Here is a 20,119-nt window from a genome sequence, read left to right as displayed (position 1 = left end):
ACACCAATGTATTTGTAGCCTGTGAACATAAATTCAGAAAGAATCAAGCTATTCCCTCCCCCCCCCAAAAAAAAAAACCCTGACATAATCTGGAGTTAGAAAAAAACTAAACCAAAATGCTCCTGATGCACCTAGCAACTGCCAAGCTTTGGACTCCAGGCGACGTCAGTTATGCAATGGCTGCGTGACTGAGAGAGCTGGGCAACCGCAGCAGCAGCCAGCGCACTTCCCAGCCTCCTGTTCCTTGACTTCTTGCAGCCCCGATTTACTTCCACAGCAAACACAACATATTTTAGCAGAGGTGTAGGACTTATTTAAATAAGCATTCTGCAACTCACGCACATTGGAATCCCATGGGATCGTTAAAGGAGTTGGCAGTTGCATCTGTCCTCTCATGCTATCCCTGGAGCACCAACATTGCTACATTTGCTTATTTTGTTTATCCATTAACTGAAAATTCTCCCAGATGAGCATTACTGCTGTACAGGAGGAAAGAAACACCGTTTCACACGGGCAGCTAGTAATTTTTTTTTCCTAACAGCAACATCAGAATTCTTCTTCTGCATTTGGAATATGTGAACTCTTAAATTTCTTGAGTTTTTCGATAGCAGAAGACACTGAAATCTCTCCGTGAACTTTGTTGTCTCTTGTTCGCACGTTGACAGCATTATTTGCTTTCTCCTTTTCTCCAACCACTGCAAGACACATCAAAAGCAACGTTAAACTGATTACCTACATTACAAAATGAAAGTCTAGATGCCCAACATTAAAACTTAAATAATATTCAGAAATGTAAGATGCTGTAATTACCTAGGATAAAGTTATACTGGGCCAGCTGTGCATTTCTAATTTTCTTGTTTAATGTGCAACTTTGATCTAGATCCACATCTGACATAAATCCTGCTTCAAAAAATTCACTGCAAACCTAAAAGAAAACCAAACACCAAAAAACTCTGATTTCATATTACAGTGTATGTTCTACAACGTAAATTTTTACATGCTGTAATCCCTGATCTCTTCCAATAATTAATTAATGTATGTGCATAATTTTGCTCTTGCGAATCCTTGTAAGGAAGTCAATGAAGTTATTTGAAGAAAACTGCACACACACTTAAGGGCTTAGCAGGACTCCAGTTGGAAGAAAATACAAGGTAACATCCATATCAAATATTTGCTGATCTCCTCAGACAGCTACACTGCTGAATGTCAAAAATGTTTCTTCAGTCTGAGAAAGGAGAAAGAGGAGAAGGAACAAAACCGCTTATGCTTGCATTAAAAGAAAAGCAGGGGAGAGGGGCAAAAACAACGATGGTCAAATGTAATGTAGTCAGGAGTCTACATGCTGGGAAATGGAAGAAACCAGCTCTGCCCCTGCTTTAAGCAGATAATTCTGTAATGAAACATTAGTCAGTATATAAGGTTTGTCATCCAGAATGTTTTTTCCTTCAATAATTACTGAAGTATGTGCATAATAACAGAACCCAAAACACTTAAAGTTACATATCAATTTCTCAGGCTTTTACAAATTTTAGACTATATGGAAGAATCTACACACACACCCCCGCCTCCAAAATTATTAAAGCATTCATTCTTTGTTCTAGGACAAGTGCTTAAGGAGCTATTCAAATCGCTTGCTACTATAAAAAGGAAGGCCCTACTCTCACCTGCCGGGCATACTCTTCAGAAGTAGGTCCCACAGGCACAACCATGACCTGCCGTGGAGACAGCCAGAACGGCCTGGCAAGCAGGACAAGAAAAATATGAAATAAACGTGCATTTTACATTTGCATTCATATCCATAGTCACATCCCCCAATAATAATTTCTTTACTTTATAAAAATATTTATGTTAGCTAAGGATGTTGGATAATATGTTATCTTCCTCTTTTCAGGTTCACATAAAATAGCAAATAGATTGATTCCAGTAAAATGACATACACAGAACTTTGACCTTCTGTTCACTTCCTAGCTGACTTCACAATTTTAAACAGAAATTTATTTTTTCACATAATTTCCGCTTTTATTTATAACTTTATAGTGAAAGGTGGACAGTCAGATAGGTGGCTGAAAGTAAGAATTAACTCTTCCTTAATACTTTAAATACATTAATGAAGAAATATCTTCAGAGCTTATTCAAGATGAAACAATACATCTTACAAGTTAAAAAAATATTTGACATATTAGGACTAATTAATGTCTGTATAAATAATTGCTTTACATATGTCTAACATCTTCTCAGTACAAAAGCATGATTTTCAAGAAAAAAGGAACAAGAATAATGCAGCACATATACATTCAATTACATTTCTTATTTCTGCTTTATTGTATAATTTTTCCTGCAATCTCATGAAATTCAATTTCTAATAATGAACTATTAATAAAAGGATATCATACAACTCAGACCATAAAATTAGACTTCTTTTCTTGTGATCTTACCTACTAACTTTGAGAAAATTCTAGGGATATTATTTTGCATTATAATACATGGGACATTAGGGAGGATCTGTATTTTCTACGTTGTTAAACATTTCTTCGAACTGCATTTGTGCCACATACCATTTTCCTCCATAATTTTCTGCTAGAATAGCTATCATTCTCTCCACAGATCCCAAAATAGCTCTGTGAATAATCACTGGCCTTTTCTTATCATCGCCATCCTTACTGAAAAAGAGTAAGTAAAGTTGGTTTAAAAAAAAAAAAAAAAAAAACAAAAACAACCCCAAAAAACCAAAAAAACCAAAACCCAAACATCTCTTAGCTCACACAGAGATAATCCTACTAATATTTTTGGTTCTACTTTTCATGGAAAGACAAAACTTAGTTATTTATACTCACACAAAATCTATAATTGTTATTAGAAATGTGCTTTCTTTAAGTCACCAGGGCTTTTAAAGGAATAATGAATAATCATAGTGACTTAAAATAATCATGCCTCTAGCTAGTGGCACAGGCACACACTTCTAAGCTTGAAAAGATGCTCGACTGACTCGGCTCCATTTCGGTGCATTTTATGTTCTTCCTTGCTCTTTCTTTTCTGCTATGTCTTGCTTTTATTTTGTTGCACAGGATCTTACCTGCCCTCTCTGTTCATTTCTTGCCTTAAATTACAATCCTGTGATTAAAAAAAAGCCAGCTGCTGTTCGTAACAGTATTATCACCTACCAAAGAGCTACGACATCTACTGTAGAACATGCAGCAGGACCAAAAAATAACAAAGATTCTTATTCTATCTTCCCTATCAAACTCTTCATAATAAGAATAACCCTCTTCCTAGCTGGAAGCCAAAGTGAGATTTTCGTTAAAAACTGCAGACATTTGGTTTATGTTCATCAAAGTTAACTAACTTTATCTGATAAAAAAAATTAAGTACTTGTTACAAACATACTAGCTCCTTAAGGCATGTTTGAATTTGTATGCAATGTCTTCAAAGGAGACACAGTGACTAGGCTGAAATTGAAAACTGACTCAACTGAGTTTTCCTTAGCATTATATGTGATCAGTTTTCTTCAGAACGGGCAGACAAGACCACTCATAAAATTTTCCTGCAATCAGTAGCATTTACAATTAAAGTGAGCTAACATTACATTGAGGAAATATCTTCAAGTTCATGACTCTGTCCTCTACCAGGACCAAGTCTCTGTCCTCTCTGTCCTCTACTCTGCCCCTCAGCACGGATGTTTCCCCTCCTAACCAGGCTACTGATACACAGGCTAATCATTTGTTAAGTGAGCAACAGAGCATTAATGCATCTCAGTTTAATGGGAATTACAGATAATGAAAGTAACCAATTTTTAAAAAATTATTTCATTTAAAAGAGGAAGATATTTAGCTTAACCACTCACCCAACATAAGTAAGATTAAATCGAATGGGTAGTTGGAAGTCAAGTTGGATTGTAGCACATTGATGGTACCTGCCAATAGCATCTTTGATTTTAATATCAATCTGTGAAGCAAAATAACACAATTACTAAATACAGTTTTGCCTGCATTGTGTCTGTATTCTTGTCCGTCCCAAAGGTGTATTAAAATGCTGATTCACTAACCTTAGGACCATAAAATGCTCCATCTCCTGGATTCAAACTCCATTGCTCTCCAAAGTTATTCAAGCTGTTCTGAAGTTGCTAATCATAAACATCAGAGAAAAATTAAAAAAGGTATAGCAGGGCCTTTCATTACTGTAAGACAAAGCATTTGCCTTTGAAATACAAAGGGAATCACCCGGCAGCACAGCTCCTATTGTTCAAGCATTTAGTCATTTATGATAAATAATCTTGAAATAAGAGTGGTTCCTATACAAATGTTGTGATTAACTGGAAAAAAACATTAATAAAAATCACATCAGTTCAAGATAGGGGGCTAAGTAAGAATCAAAAAGTTCTCATTTTATATAGAAACTTCACCTTTAATGTGACGTTTTTCAACAAGTATTTCCACTAAGGACAATAACTGGCATCTGATTTAAGCAATTTCACTGATTTCACTATTCAACATGAAAGAACTTAGTTAAATATCCACCTCTGCAAATACAAATATTAAGGGATTTGTTTGTTTGCTTGCTTTTAAATTAATTACCTTTTCTGCATGATCCCAGATCTCTAACTCTCCTAGATAATTTTCTGGTCTTGTAGAAAGATGTAGTTGAAAGGTAAAACCAAAGACAGCGTAAACTGACTTCAAGAAATCAAGACAGCCCTTGATTTCTTCTTCAATCTTAAACATAAACAAAATGTATTAGTTAAAGTTTACTTACATAAAAATGTAATTGGATTTACTGAATTCCTCATAATCAGAATATAAAAGTCCGTTAAATAAAAAAAAAAAAATTAAAATCACATGAAAATTACATCCTACAAACCCAAATCTACGTAATAGGTGAAGAGAAAACTGAGGTGTTGTGGCTTCAAAGCACGGCAAGAAAAGGAATATTCTTGTGGAGCCAAGTTGCATGAGTCAGATTTGGCAAGAGTACATTGCTTTATTCATATACCTCCACTAAAATCTATGGCATTACTGGCAAAATAATGTATTTATTCAGCATTACTATGGAAAACAAAATGTGGTCAACAGCTTTTTTCTTTGCAGGGGGAGATGGGAGATGCAAAAGATTTTACCTCTGGGGATTTAGTTGCCCAATATATCTTTCTAAAGGGAAAAATGCTATACAGAAAATCTTATTATGTAATTCGCAATCAACAATGTCCCTCAAATAACATTGTTTTCTTCTTTTGATATAAGCATTTTTTAATTTCAGACAGAAAAATAAGTAACACAAACTATGGCACTGCTATTTGAGAAACTTGTAACAGAGAAGCTAAGTTCAACAGGCTATTGACTTAAGCAATATTGCAGAAGGTTAAGAAATATGGAATACCAGATGACTAAGAAGGAAGCACCTAAACCTATCAAAAAACCCCATCAAAAGCAGCATTATGCTACAAAGCAACACAATAGAAGAAGCCAGAGTTTAAGTACTTTGGGCATTTTTTCTTGTTTAATGTTGGTTTGCACTGGGAGGGAGGGGAAGGGGTTCTTTTTTTTTAGTTGACTGGTGGGGGGAGGCTTGTTGTTAGGTTTTTTTGGGTTCGTTTTTTTTTTTACCTGTTCTATTGTGCAAAAGATGTGAGCATCGTCTTGTTGGAAGCGCCTTACACGAGTCAAGCCACTTAAAGTCCCAGAGAGTTCATTTCTGTGAAGAACTCCGAAATCTGCAAGTCTAAGAGGCATTTCCCTCCAGGATCGTGGACGATGGGCAAACATCAAGCTAGAAGGAACGCGAAAGAACCTTCCTTTTATCTTTCTTATAGAAGCTTTAAGACAACAGAGAAACTAAAACAACATCAGTACAGACATTAACCACATTTTTAAGTATTTATTCATTCAGGTTGTCTGCATCCTAAAAGGCAGGAGAACAGAAAAAGTGCAGCACTCAGAACGTACTGCTAAAGCCCACCTAGAAAAAAACACTGTGAGAGTAACAATCAAGACTGGTTCATCTGGACCTTCTTTTGGTACACCACATCTGATGTCTATCTCTATCCAACATAATTTGTACTTACTAGTGGTACAGACTAGTATTAGCATGGACAAACCTAGCTCACTTAGTGCAGACTTACTGAAAGATCCTCCTACAATAATTATATTTTGTCTGCTTTGGGACACAGTCAGGGGCACTCTCTGGACACACTAATTGGTTAGTAGTCTATTGCACACATACATGATAACGTGTATTAATACTCCCATTTATTTCCCCTCAGCCCCACAAAGGATAAATATAGTAAAATAAGAAGTTTTTTCAGTTGAGAGTACGAACCAATGTCCTGGACAATTCATTGGTTTAAGGGCAAAAGTTTCCTTCTCAATCTCAAAAGAGAACATATTTTCACTGTAGTGCTGCCAGTGTCCTGAAGCTTCCCAGAGTTTACTGTTGAAGATGTTTGGAGACACAACTTCAGTAAAATTACGCTTGTGATATTCCTCCTATAAAACAAATTCAACATTTAAAATGTGACACGAGCTATGGACAAGTGTCCTGGTTTCAGCTGGGATAGAGTTGGTTTTCTTCTTAGTAGCTGGTATAGCGCGGTGTTTTGGATTTAGTGTGAGAATAGTGTTAGCAACAACTAAAACACCAGCGAGTTGTCAAGTAGTGCTCACATGAGTCAAGGACTTTTCAGCTCCCCATGCTCTGCCAGGTGCACAAGAATCTGGGAGGGGGCACAGCCAGGGGGACTGACCCAGCCTGGCCAAAGGGCTGTTCCATACCGTATGGCGTCATGCCCAGTATATAAACTGGGGGAGTTGGCTGGGGGGGCAGCAACTGCTGCTCAGGGACGGGCTGGGCATCAGTCAGGGGGCGGTGAGCAACTGCACTGTGCAGCACTTGTTTTGTATATTCTTTTACCATTATTTTTTTTTCTTCTGCTGTCCTATTAAACTGCCTTTATCTCAACCCATAGTTTGTTTGTTTTTTGGTTTGGTTGTTCCCCCCCGATTCTCTCCCCCATCCCACCGGGATGGAAAGAAGGTGAGTGAGGGGCTGTGTGGCGCTTCACTGCTGACTGGGGTTAAACCAAGACACAAGCAAAAGCCTGATTCTTCTTAACTGTGTTCTTATGATGGCGATTTAGTGGGAGACTAAAGGACTACTGCACATGTAGGTTTTGCACAACTGGAAAAAGCACAGGCCAATGCCTTACTCTGCCCTATTTTCCAAAAGGTTAGACCCGTATAATCATAGCGAAAATCTGGTATACGTTTACATACACAGATGTTTCTCTTTCTGGGGATAGCTCAGTGCTATGAATGGCCTATCACTTAAGATCAACAACTGATATTAAACTTGTTAGTAGTTACATTAGTATATACTCACTCGTATGAAATCCACGAGTGTGTTATAAAGAAAGGCACCTCTGGGGAGGAAAAAGCAGCTTCCAGGACTCAAATCATGAAAGAAGAAGAGTTCTTGCTCCTAGGTAAATTAAAACCAGAATGCTGTAACACCACTTCAGATGGAACTGCAGCAGAACTGCAGCAGAACTGCAGCAGAACTTGACTTGCTTTGCACATGTTGAGACGCTGTTCACAAAAATGAAATATTACAGCAACAAGATGATTTCCAGAACTCTACAAGTTCTCAGCAACAGTAGTTAATTTTTCCGTAGTTCTTACTCTTAGAAGTTTGTAATAACACTGGAATTCCATTTGACTCTGTGACTATATGTAAATACACATTTCTTCAAAAATCTTGAAGCCTTAACCAAATCTTACCTTTAGTAACCAAAGTAGTTAATATAATCATAAACCCATCAGATCTGAGGGTTGATGGCTGAAGCTTGTGAGCCAGTCATTCTTTATCAGAATTCTGCCTCAAAACCAGAAGCTCAGCAGTATGACTCTGATACATCTTTGGAGAACCTTAGCCTCTTCAGTATCATAGATATTAGATACATAGACACTAGATAAGTTGTTTGATTGATACTAGATAATTTGTTTTTGAAAAGGCATAGAAGTAATCGTCAAACAAATACTATACAAATATTCAAGACTTAGTGAGTTAAGCATGAGCACTTCTGTAAAGATCATTTTTCTGCTTCTTCCCTTTGTCGCTGTTTTCTGTAAATTCCTCATTGTCTCTTCCTCTTCCGAGTCACCCTCAGTTGTTCATCTCTGCTTATAAAGGCCCTTCACAGTCTCTTCTTTCACATCTGCCAGTAAGTAGTGAGAGGTTCATGCCTGCATCCTCTTGGCCAATGATGCTGACCTTCACTTTGAGTTTTTCAAATAAATGTCTCCCTGCTTTCACCTGTACTACCCATTGTGCCTTTAAACATCCACAAAGCTGCTTGTCTTCTCTCAAATACCCTCCCTATAACTCCACCTTCTCTACAAAACTACAGCAACAGTGACAACAATTAGGAGATGGCATGCCAACATGACCGGTATTAGGTCACAATCTTCCTCTGTGTCAATTTAACGTCTTCCAACTTACACTCAGTTTAAGATTAAATCCGTTAATTTAAATCTAGTAGGGGAATATATGAACAACATGCACAACAACAGCTGAAGTACTGCATGTACATACACTTAACTATTACCTTATTTATGCCTATAACAAAGAATGACCAAGCCATACTATTTACACAATTTTCAATTTCTCTCTTGTATGAAAAATATAGCGGTTTAGGTAGGATCTGAAAAGACTCTACATTAAAAGGTTTAAGATACACTTCCCTACACCGAGGGACTACCCTATTACTTCTTCCCAACATTAGTTTAATGTTTGTATATAAGTGACAAGTTGAATTTGTAGAATTAAAATTTTAAAATATGACTGACACCAATAAGTTCATAGAACTGACTCCCATTCAAACTGTCAAAAAATGGGGGGGGGGGGGGGGGGGGGGGGAAACCACAACAAAAGAGAAGTAGTATAAAAGAGAAGTAGACCATGAAATAGTGTACCTTTCCAATTTTCCTATGGTCCCGGTTTCTGGCTTCTTCCTGGAATTTTTCCCATTCCTTCATCATTTTGTTATCAGGAAAGGATATTCCATATATTCTCTGCAGAGTTTCCATGTCGGATTTTCCCTCCCAATACGTAGAGGAATTCTGATGCACAAAACCCGTACTTTAAGATAATATTATATAATCTCAGGGAAAGGAGGAATAAACAGTAATGCATTCAAATGTTGATTTTTTTTTTCCCTTGGAAAAAGTTACATGCAGTCATCCAGCATTTGTTTATAATACAAAGATACTTGCACAGCATACTAATACAGAAGACAAATTAAAGTGCCTGGTCAAGTCATACTTTTATTCTACTTAGGTATCTTGTTTTAACTCACATTATGGCATGTTTTATTATCTCACATTATACCTTCTGAAAAAGCAGCACTTGTTTACGTTCAAAGCATAATGCAGTAGGGAAACACAAAAGACAAAATGAAACTAACTCACTCTCACAGTTAAATCCTAGCTGTTTTAACAATCTAACATTTAATCCCTGGAACTCAGAGTTCCATAAATTTCAGTGAGGAAGCTAGCAAAAGCAACTACGATGAATGTTCCAAGGAGGTCAGTCTAATAAGGTTGCCAAAATTAGCATTTGCAAGTAACTTAAACTACATCATAACCAGAGGCATCTGCAAACACTGTCTCTGGCTTTCCTGTAAGCAATACCATTTTTAAACAGCAGCACTTGCAGATCTGCCAGGGTCTATTTTGCCTCCTGTACCTGAAAGATACCATCTTACAAGGTCAAAATACTATTTTCTGACCCAATGAATATTTTGGATGTTCATTTACTGCAGAATAGAGCACCCCCCACCCCCCGCAGATGTGACAGCTAGTACAGACTCAGACTAGGACATATGTACTACAAAGTGCAGTGCTGGTTGGAGATACTAGCATAGTACTGCCACGTTAGCTTAGGCACTGCACTTCTCTACTGAGCATGGTATAATTGGTTCCACAGCTAATCCAGTCACTACTAGCTTGAGTATTTTTGCAGTGCTCTTCATTATAGCCTAAGCATGCATGTTACTGCACCAATACTCTGATCAAAAAAGATGCTGTTAACTTTCACTGATGTGCTACTGTGACGGCTAAGAATCAGTAAACCTTGGAAGCAGATGAATTATGAAAGTCTGTAGTTCTGCTTGTGCCATGGGAGCTGGGAAGGAAATGAAGGACTGTTTTCAGAGTAAGTAAAGAAAACAATACAAAGGACCCTAGCATAATCACTTCAGGAGAAATAAATACATAAATAAATCAATCAACTGACCCATCGTTTAATTAAGTTTTAATGCACAGTTAATTTAAACGTACCTTAAATATATTAAGGGCCTTAATTTTTCCAGTGTGTCTCACATGTGGACCCCTACAGAGATCAATCAGCGGACCACATCTATACACCAAAAGAAAAAAAGCATTTATTTCAAAACACTCCAACATGCTTAAATACACTCACTAGTGACATACAAGTTAACGCTTGACATGTTTAACTCAGCAAATTCAGTGCATCTTAAATGTAATTGTGCCTTCTACCTGAAGCAGAATACTCACTCAGTGAATACTCAGCACACTTGATCCATTATCAAGAGCATCGTAACACAATCAGCAATTCATATAGTTGCATATGTAAACTTTGTTAAAGTTGGCCAGGAAATTTCAAACTATGCACATCAAACAGAAAAAGTGTTTTTGCCATTTTCCAACTAACTAGCTTTATCCCTGCCTGGCAATTGAATAAACGGGTTCCTCACCCCACACTGAACTAAGAGTTAGCTTTACCCATTATCCAGCGATTCAATGTCATGGGTGGTAACTTATTTAATCTGTTTATTGAAACCAGAGGGAACGAGTGAAAAGTGGATTTGCCATTTGTCCACAAATTGAGACCTAATCTGTCCCAGCAGAGAAAGAAAAGATCTGATTTTACATAAATCGCAATGTTAATTGCAAACTTAAGTCCCAAACACTCAAGTATTCAGAAGTTAGAATAAAAAAAAAATTCTCCTCTCAATTTAAATGAAATATCCCTAACTACAGAAATATTTTCTAATACCTTTTAACTTAATTTTCTTTACCTGTATATTGTGGTAGTTGGTGTGTTCACCTTTTCATTAAGGATACGACACTTAAACTTGTTATACTGTGTGGGGAAACATGAAAAATCAGAAACATCAACAAAAGAGCTAATAAAATTCTATTTTAAAATTATGTATTAATAATGCAAATGCATCAGTAAAAGACACTCACAACTGAAAAAAAAAAAATCACATCATCACATATATGTATGCAAAAGTTCAACATCCTTTCAGAAGAGTTATAGAACAACAGGAGAAAGAGACAAAAATATCAATTTCCCTGAGGGTGTGTTAAGCATAGTGATTACCACCTGAACACCTCAAAGCACTTCTGAAAGGCAATTAAAACACACTACAGTGAGACTGGTAACACTCACTGTATAAAACACAGGAATAGAGGACAAAGCTTTTTTTGACTTGTCTCTGCAAGTGAGCCAGAATGAATGTAAGCCTTTCGTGTACTAATTTCTTTGTCATCTTATTGAGTTTGAGGTGTTCTTGCAGAATAAGAAATTGTTTTTATTATTGCCTGAAAACATCACGAATACTTGAGAGGGATATGGAGAGGGGGGAAAAGAATGCTGCTCTTTGTTTTACTAGACAGGTACTATTCTGATGAGTCAGTCACATGCAGTATTTCATAAAAGTTACATTTTAAAAGATGACTGCACCAGAATCACAGCTACTCCAAAGATTTACCTTAAACATGTCTAACAGGATCTCCTTTTTGACTTCCAGTCTTTCAAAAGCCTGTTTCTCTTTTATGATATTTTTACAGCGGTTCTCTAGTAGTGGGAGTTCAGTACTAGATACACATCTAAACAAAAAGACACAGGCAAAAGAAATATAAATTAATTATTTTTATATTCCCATTTTTTAAGCGACCACTTTCTAGTGGTCTAATCTGAAAAGCATGGGATGCGTTGTTGGGATTTGTCACAGTATTTTCTTAGTTTCTTATAATCCACTGTACTTTCAGACACTAAACTCAAACACAAATGCTATCACCCTGAACAAACCCACTGCAATCACTTCTAGAACAGTCTTTGACATGTTCAAACGTCTGGAAGATCTGTAGCTGAAAGTATATATGATTTAAGAAAAAAGAAAAAAAAAAAAGGCTCAACCCAGTTGCAAGAGCTAGTTTATCAGCTGATGCAGATTCAGTATTCTCCCTGACTACGGAAAGATAAACAAGGAAAAAACAGAATTGTAAAGCTGTGCACAAGGATTAGAAAAGTAGTAAACACCTATACGAGTCACATGCATACGTGCCATTTCTACAAGTGACTATGGCACTTTGAAACCAAACTCCCATGATTCTTCAAGGAAACTGTCTCCTGTATCTCCCTGGAACTTCAGAAAGTTTTATGCAAACACTCTACATTTTTTCACAGAACATTCAACAGCTGCAAGTCTTGTGGAGCAGGTGTCTGAACACGGCTCTTGAATTTAAATATACACGCACACTCAATATATATGTATACACAGATCAGTACTACGAAGAAGACTAACCTGTCGGTTTTAAACCATACCAGATACACAATTTTACTTTTAACATGCAGAAACATGACTGAACAAAAATAATTCTAGTACTGAGCTTCAATATGTTGTATTAAAGTTCTCAGACGCTGAAATTTTACCTGTCTTCAGTGTACATGTCATAATAAAATCCGTTCTCAATTGGTGGCCCATAGCATAAGCAGCCCCCAAAATAACCTTCCATGGCCTCTCCAAGAATATGAGCACTTGAATGCCAATAAACCTGCAAATAAAGTCAGGTGAGCAAGTCATGGGGTCACTGGCATTGCATAACTAAAAAGAAAAAAACAAAACAGAGGTGCATCTGCAGATGGCAAATACACTGCAATCAATGTTGTTTAAATTCTGTTAGAAGTATAACGATTTTCTGTTCTCATTTTGAAGTACGCTAAATGACTAATATAACGGCAGATGTAGCAATAAAGCCCCATTGTATTTCAGTCTGAAAGATGATCATACCTCTGCATGATTCCATCACCTTAGTACTTATTGTACCTTGTTCATTTGTAAGTTAGTTTCCGGTCAGTTAAAAGGCCATGCAATACTAACCACATCTAAAGCAATGTAGCCAATTAAGTTATCATTGTTCACATACAGTACATTTATTAATAGGACTGTAAACCACATTACCTGAAATGTCAGAAGAGGGGAGTCAACAACCCAGTAGATCAATATAAGTCTTACGTTCTAAGTCCCTATTAGTTCAGACCACTTCATAGCCACTGCTACAAGATAAAGCCTTTACAGGCTCCTGAAATGCCTCAAACAAGCTTAATCACATGAATAATTCTTGGCAAAATGAAGTCTAATTCTAGTGCATAAAGATAAACATAGGCTTAAGACTGAATCCCATAAAAAAAGATCTTGGGTGTGTCGCTAAGTATATTCATAGCTGAATTGACTAAGATATGCCTACTTAAGTTTCTAATAAACAGTGTCGGTACAAGGAGGTGTAGATTTCATTTATGACTCAAATCTGATATTAGACAATTTTTAGAAAACTGTAAGACAACCTCACTGTTGCTTTCAGTGTCTGATCTTCAAACGCAGAGTCAAACCATAGAACATGTGTCTTAGAAGACATCAAACTATTTCAAGTTAGCATACAAATCAAGACATTCCATATGATCTTGTTTGAGAAATAACCTTTTTATGTAAAAGAGAAGGGAAGGAAAGAACACTAAGATTTTATTCATCTATAGATTACAGGTACTTAGTATCTAATCTTTGTCAAATCATGACAAATACATTACTTCAATAGTTTTGGGGATTTTTTTTTTTTTAATTCAAGATTTTAAAAGCCTAAGGCTGCAATCAGTTTCATGTCATTAGTTCCTTTAATCAAGCAGAAAGCAGTCAGCGTTCTACTCACAGCTTTTGCTTCTTCATTATCAAACATAAGCAGCTCCAGAGTACAATCTCCCTCCAGTGGACGATCCAGGTCCCACAATTCACCATTCACTTTGGCTATGACTGCATTTGAAGCCAACACTTGACTAAAAAACACAAATGATGACAAAAGACCAAAATATTTAGGTTCAGATTTGCAAAAGTGCTTAGGTTTCTAAACCCTATGAGACCCCACCCGTATCTTGCAGCACCTAAAGACCATTCATTTTTGTTTCTGTAGTCGTCTTAACCACTTTTGTACTTTTAAGGTACAGACCCTTAAGGTCTTAAAGTTTCATACAACAGTTTTCAGTGCTGGGGATCTGGAGGAAAGACTGCTTCTAACAACAGTTTCTACTGTTATCTGGTAACTCACAAAACTTCATCTGTCTCTCTTAATTCCTAGCAGTCTCACTGGTTGTTATATTTTTTTAATTGGAAGCAAGCATTATGATCCCAGCACAGAACCTCAAGCATCACTCAGAACAGTAACTTTACCCAGCTGTTTCTTCTGCATCAAGCTGAAGTTTCGATGCTTTCCAAATAAACCAACTTAAGAGAGTCACCATTCACTGACCGTGACATATGACAAATGATAGTAACAGATTTATCCCTGCAAAAGTACAACTCCTTGAATCTGCAGGTTACCTAATTCCTACAGCTAATTGATGTGGCGTGGTTTTCCAAGATTCCCCTTCAGCCGTCTTTCCATCCGTCAGAGTAATTTTGATAGGTTTGCTCTGGTTGGCCGCTCTGTAAGCTAGCAAAGCATCATGTTCTTTTTTCAGTACTTCGTAAAGCTTCAGTCTGTCTTCTATGAAGCTTGGCTCAGACTGTAGCTGTAACAAATAAATTAAATCATACACATATATATTTGTGAGAGAAATGGAATACAAGGATTCACAGTGTTCATGCAACCCTAGAGGTTCCAAGTGAGACCAGATTTCACTGTACTAGAATTTATACTAATATGCAGTAAAGCATTTGTAAATGATTATACACAGGATAGTCCCATCCAACTTGCCGACTATTTTACAGTGGCTTTCCAATCTTCCAATGCACCTTCATCAATCTGGGCCTAAATGGCTTTGTGAATTTGACCTCAGCCTATATTCCTGCCCCAGAATTTGTATTGGGCTGACACCCTAGAGAAGTTTGGATCACTCCAACAAGCCCTCACTTCTGCCAGTCCATTCAAAGCATGAGATTCAAATAAGAGAGCTCACGGGAAGCTTCCTTTAGTTTAGCATAAGGTGAATTATTAAGATCTACTGAACTACAGCTGGTGCTGCCAAGATCCTCTTTCAGTCATCATGCACGCTGTTTAACTATTCATGAACCATCACCCTCTTTAGGAAGCACAGTATCTTGACCCTGATTTCCGAATAGCCCAAATCCTTTTGTTACATAAAAAGTAGAGATCTAAGAATGTATAAGTAACCCTACTAATTACATGCAAGAGGAAGCTCTTAGATAATGATTTTTGCTATATGCACGCTATAGCAAGCCTTCTTCCCAAAATCTGGAATTTCAAAATACAGCAAAGTATTTCAGATTTCAGCACCTTTTCTGAACCTACCCAAACAATACTCCTTCTGTTATTATGTGGTATAAAATAACCACTTACATCATTTCGATGTCGGTTCACAACTTCGTTTTCTTTTTTCTTCTCCTCTTTATTTTGATTCACTGCAACAGCTGGACTTGCACTGGAGACTTTCTGAAAACAGTGATTATATGAAGGATACCCCTATGCCTTTAAGACTTTTCCCAGCAATCATTGAAAAAACCAAACCAGATCAGTGCAATATTGGGCTACAAAGGCAATTACAAGTCGAATAAGAGATGTCCTTAGTAGAGAGGAAAGACTTCTCATGACACGTCTAAATTGCATCCTTTTGATGTTCAGCAGACACAGCAAAACTGCTCACCAAGCAAAATCTTGTCAACACAATTTCCCCAATTTTACTACTGCAACCATCACCGGCAAAATCACCCCAGCGAGACCCTGGGAGATTAAAACGGCCTAGCGAGCAATGAAAACAACTTTCGGCGGTCCGATAAACTTACTCCACCTTTGCGAGAAGGCAGGAACTACCGGGAGCAGCGCTGCTCGCTGCAGCGGGCACACGAGAAGCGCGGAGAGAGACCGAGACAGGCTTCCATCCCGCAGGCCACCGCCGACCCCGCTGCCCGGGGCCAGGCGTTCCGCCGCCCAGTCCCTCTGCCCCTTCCCTCCCCGCAGAGGCCCGGCCCACCCCAGGGCGATGCGGCCGCTCGCCCCCGCCGCCGTCCCCGCCAGGGCCCCGGGGCCGTCCCCGCCGCGGGCGCTACCTGGCCGCCGGCCGGGGGCTCCGCCGGCGCTGCCCTGCCCAGCTCGGCCGCCAGGCTGCGGCGCAGGTGCAGGAGGCGGTAGCGCAGCTTCTCGTTCTCGGCCCTCAGCCGCTGCAGCTCGGGGCTGCAGCTCGCGGGGCAGCACGGCGCCTCCTGCTCCTTCAGTCGGCCGACCTCCGCCGTCAGCCAGCGCAGCTCCTGCTCCTGCCGCGACAGGCGCAGCGCCGCCAGCTCGGCGGCCGCCATCTTCCCCCGGCGGCAGCGGGCTGCCTCCGCCCTCCTGCGGCGGGACGCCCCCGGCCCGCTCCGCCTCCCCGGTCCCACCCCGCCGCCGCCGCCGGGTCCGGCTCCGGCCCCGGCCCTGCCCTCCTCGGCGGAGGGGCTCAGGCCGCTCGCTGCGGAGCTGGCCCCGCCCGGGCCCGGTGGGGCTTCAGAGCCTTGCAGGAGGGTTAAGTGTTCGTTCTTCTACGTGGTAAAGGCCTCCTTGTAGCCCTCGCTGCTGCGGCGGTAATAAAACACACTCGCCGCCTGCTCCGAGCCGTGAGCGACTGGGGAGTGTCGGTATCCACAGCTCGTGTCTGAGTCCCACTTCAATGTACCTGAAACTGAAGACCCCCATAAACAAGCAGCCGAATAAACTGGGGCTGCAGTGAAGAACCACATCACTAATTGTCAACACCCTGATCGTGCCATTTCGTGGAGAGCATGACAGGCACAAGTAGTTTGGAGTAGGGAGGGGAAAAAACACACCAAGTTTGTTTTATGTCCCCAACTGTCCAATTAGGCATCTGTGGAGCTCATTTGCTATTAAAAACACAGAAAAGCAACAGTTAAACAATACTTAATATTGCAGTAAGTACATACTTTCAAAGGACCTACATGTAACATCACCAATGTCTTGGTCCTTCAAAGGACTGTTCAACCAAAAAAGGAGGATAATTACCAGGTGCCTTGGAAAGACAGAGACATGGTCAGAGCATGGAAAATATGGATGGCGCCCCGCTGAACGCAGCCCCCCAGCCCGCTCATCAGCGTAGGCCGCCGGTGGCCCACCCTCCACGCTGCTGAGGCCCAGCCCAGGGTCTTGTCAGCCCCGACGCTCAGCTGCGGCTGGTTTATTGTCCTTTCTCGCTGATGGCCAGCCATTAAACACATCCACCTGTGAGAGCTGCCTACAGCCACACTTCCTCCAAAAACCAGCTTGGATCCAGGCATTACAATGGGAATTGAGGTTTACAGACAAGAGAGGAACATTGGAAAATGAATAAAAAGTGGCAAAAGCAAGATGGGCAGAGGAATTAAAACCCAAAATACTGTCACATAAGCAATAGTTCATACAGCCTGTGCCCTCCCACCCCTGTAACAGATCTCACTCCAGCCCAAGCCACCCTGTGGCCCCCATCGCTATTCTCATTACAAAACAATGTCAATGTCAAGAAGTGCGGGTTGGACTGCATCCTTATTTCACTACAATGTCAAATAAACACTGCCAGAACTTATTTCTAGTGGATGCTTCCAGTTTGACACCAATCCTTACGAGATTAGGCTGTCTGAACTAAAGAGCATCTTTGCACAAATTGCGGAACTTGGCACCAAAGTAAACCATTTGAAGAGGTTTGAGTTGCTAGGCAGTTAGGACCCAGAGCTTGGAAAGATTGTACATCTTCTATTGCACAGCCAGTCTGCATTGTATCATGTCCAGGTCATTGCAGTTAAATCCCTCAGTTCCTTGACCCTGGGAAAACAATAGTTCTCCATCACAAATCCTTTATTTCCACCATGTATTTTGAGGTATCCTTTTGTCTCAAATACTTTGTCATCTTCCATTTCTCTAGTTTCCTCCCTTGATTATACTTTACATCCACTTCTCTGTTTTCAGTTTCTCAACACACACTTTCAAATTTTTGCCTTTACCCAATACTCAGATTTTGCAAGGTGTCGATTTTTATTAGAATTCTGGCAATTACTAGATCAGAATTTTAGCATTTTATTCTCTAGCTTACACAACTGGAAATAACTACATGGTATGTGAGAAGGTAGAGAGTGAAGTTTTGTATTTGTCCACAATTTGTTACAATTCCTGCGATGTCACCCATTTTTCTTTGTGGTTTTAAGATTTTATAAAAATATATTTGAGATTAAGAGGATATATTCTTTTACCAACAAAAATAATGGGGACATTTCTGGCTCAAAACATTGTACCTCTTTAGAAAAAAACCTGCAAATTATTCAGTGCATGGAGCCCAAAGACACTCCTATGTTGTATACTCACAAATTTCAAGCTGTCATTTATGTCTCCCTGTGATGATGACTGTGGGTAGTACAATTCACTGTCTATATTAACCATTTCATATCATACCAACTTTTCTTCTCATTTTCATTGCAAAGTACTGTTTTCTCTCTCATGAATGCCCAGAATTTTCTAACAACAGCTTTGTAGTTAATTCTTTTAGTAATTCTGCCCCAGCAAAACTTTTTTTTTTAAAACTAGTTTTGTTATGTAATGTGTATTGAGAATACCCCTCAGCAAACTGATACCTTTGTATGTTTTTCATTTGCACCAATTCTTCCTTACGTTTCTGAAGAGATGCATCTTACCAACACCTATGTCTATCACTTATTATAGCAAGGTTACTCTTCTTTGAGGATGGGCTGTCATGGGCAGAACTGCCATGGACATGTGTAAAAACAAGATGTACTCTATAGCTTCCTTTAAAAATTCATTTCATGATTAATCTGACAGGTTACCTGTTTTTTTAACTTCTAAATTCACTACTGAGCAGAATTTAATGAATCTTCCATTTAGGATACTGATGACCATCAGTGTGATCAGCACAATAAAATAAACACAGATTTAGTTTTGAGGTTAAACTCTGAGAAATGTATTCAGGTTATATCCCCTGTATCTCATCTCTGGGCACTGTCTTATGAACCCCAAACCTGTAACTTTGGGCTTGCTGTAGCATTTATTGAAGTAATGGAAAATACTTACCATCAGAAGTCTTAGTGGCTGAGAAGGCTGATTCGTAAGATGCTGTCTAACATGTGGAGCACTAAGCTTTATCAGGATCTTTTACCTGCTGAGATATTGCAGCATTAATATTAGTAGAACTTCCGAGAGAGAAACAAGTTGGAGAGAAAAAAAAAAGCATGAGGTGTCATTGAGAATATGGAAAGAAGGGGTGTGTGTAGTATTTTTACTACCCCTATGGAGGTTCAAAAATCAAAGGGAATCTTAAGAATTAGGCTTACAAAGGAGCCCTTACTTTTAAAGGTTGCCTAGAAGATGTGCCAGGCCTTTCAGATAGGCTGGCTGCTTCCTCTGCCTACTGCGTGTTACCCTTGTTTACCTGTACTACCTGACTAATAGGATAGCAGATGCCTTTCACCACCTATCTATCTTCCCCCTAGTGGGTCGTCTGTCCTGTGGTGTGTGATGCCATGCAATGCATAGGTAGCTCTACCTGAGTACATTCAAGATGATTGCAGAAACAGCATGAGAATCTCACTGCTATGGTCAATAAGCCATAACATTCTAAACTGGGACCATTAATATGGCTTAAAATAACACATAATTCCACTCGTCCTTACTCCAGATAATGGGTCACATACGAGGCTTGTTGTATCTACAAATAACCACAAGGTGACAGGCAATGCTTCCAAACAATTCTGTGAAGCCTGGCTAGTTAATTGTTTGGATGGTGATATACACAATAAAATTCCTGAATTATTATATGGTCAGTGGTCAACTTTAATGCTGACTGATGA

The 20,119-nt window shown here is 39.2% G+C and overlaps 1 protein-coding gene across 1 annotated transcript; it reads right to left on the bottom strand.

Moving 5' to 3' along the window:
• Positions 1-83: 83 nt before the first annotated feature.
• Positions 84-16,600, bottom strand: TARS3 (threonyl-tRNA synthetase 3). Its single transcript, XM_082322014.1, has 19 exons — positions 16,352-16,600; positions 15,645-15,737; positions 14,666-14,856; positions 14,001-14,124; positions 12,730-12,851; positions 11,786-11,903; positions 11,087-11,151; positions 10,326-10,404; positions 8,961-9,107; positions 7,369-7,467; positions 6,310-6,476; positions 5,598-5,760; positions 4,572-4,709; positions 4,043-4,120; positions 3,842-3,942; positions 2,556-2,660; positions 1,665-1,737; positions 811-925; positions 84-695 (listed from the first exon to the last, which is right to left on the bottom strand). The coding sequence occupies exons 1-19, from the start codon at positions 16,595-16,597 to the stop codon at positions 547-549; spliced, it is 2,373 nt and encodes a 790-aa protein (XP_082178140.1). The 5' UTR covers positions 16,598-16,600; the 3' UTR covers positions 84-546.
• Between the last annotated feature and the right edge of the window lie 3,519 nt (positions 16,601-20,119).

This window comes from Platalea leucorodia (genome assembly GCF_965183815.1).
Source record: "Platalea leucorodia genome assembly, chromosome: 9".
Lineage (NCBI taxonomy): Eukaryota > Metazoa > Chordata > Aves > Pelecaniformes > Threskiornithidae > Platalea > Platalea leucorodia.
Note: the sequence above shows the minus strand (reverse complement) of the source record. Positions and strands in the feature narration are given on the sequence as shown.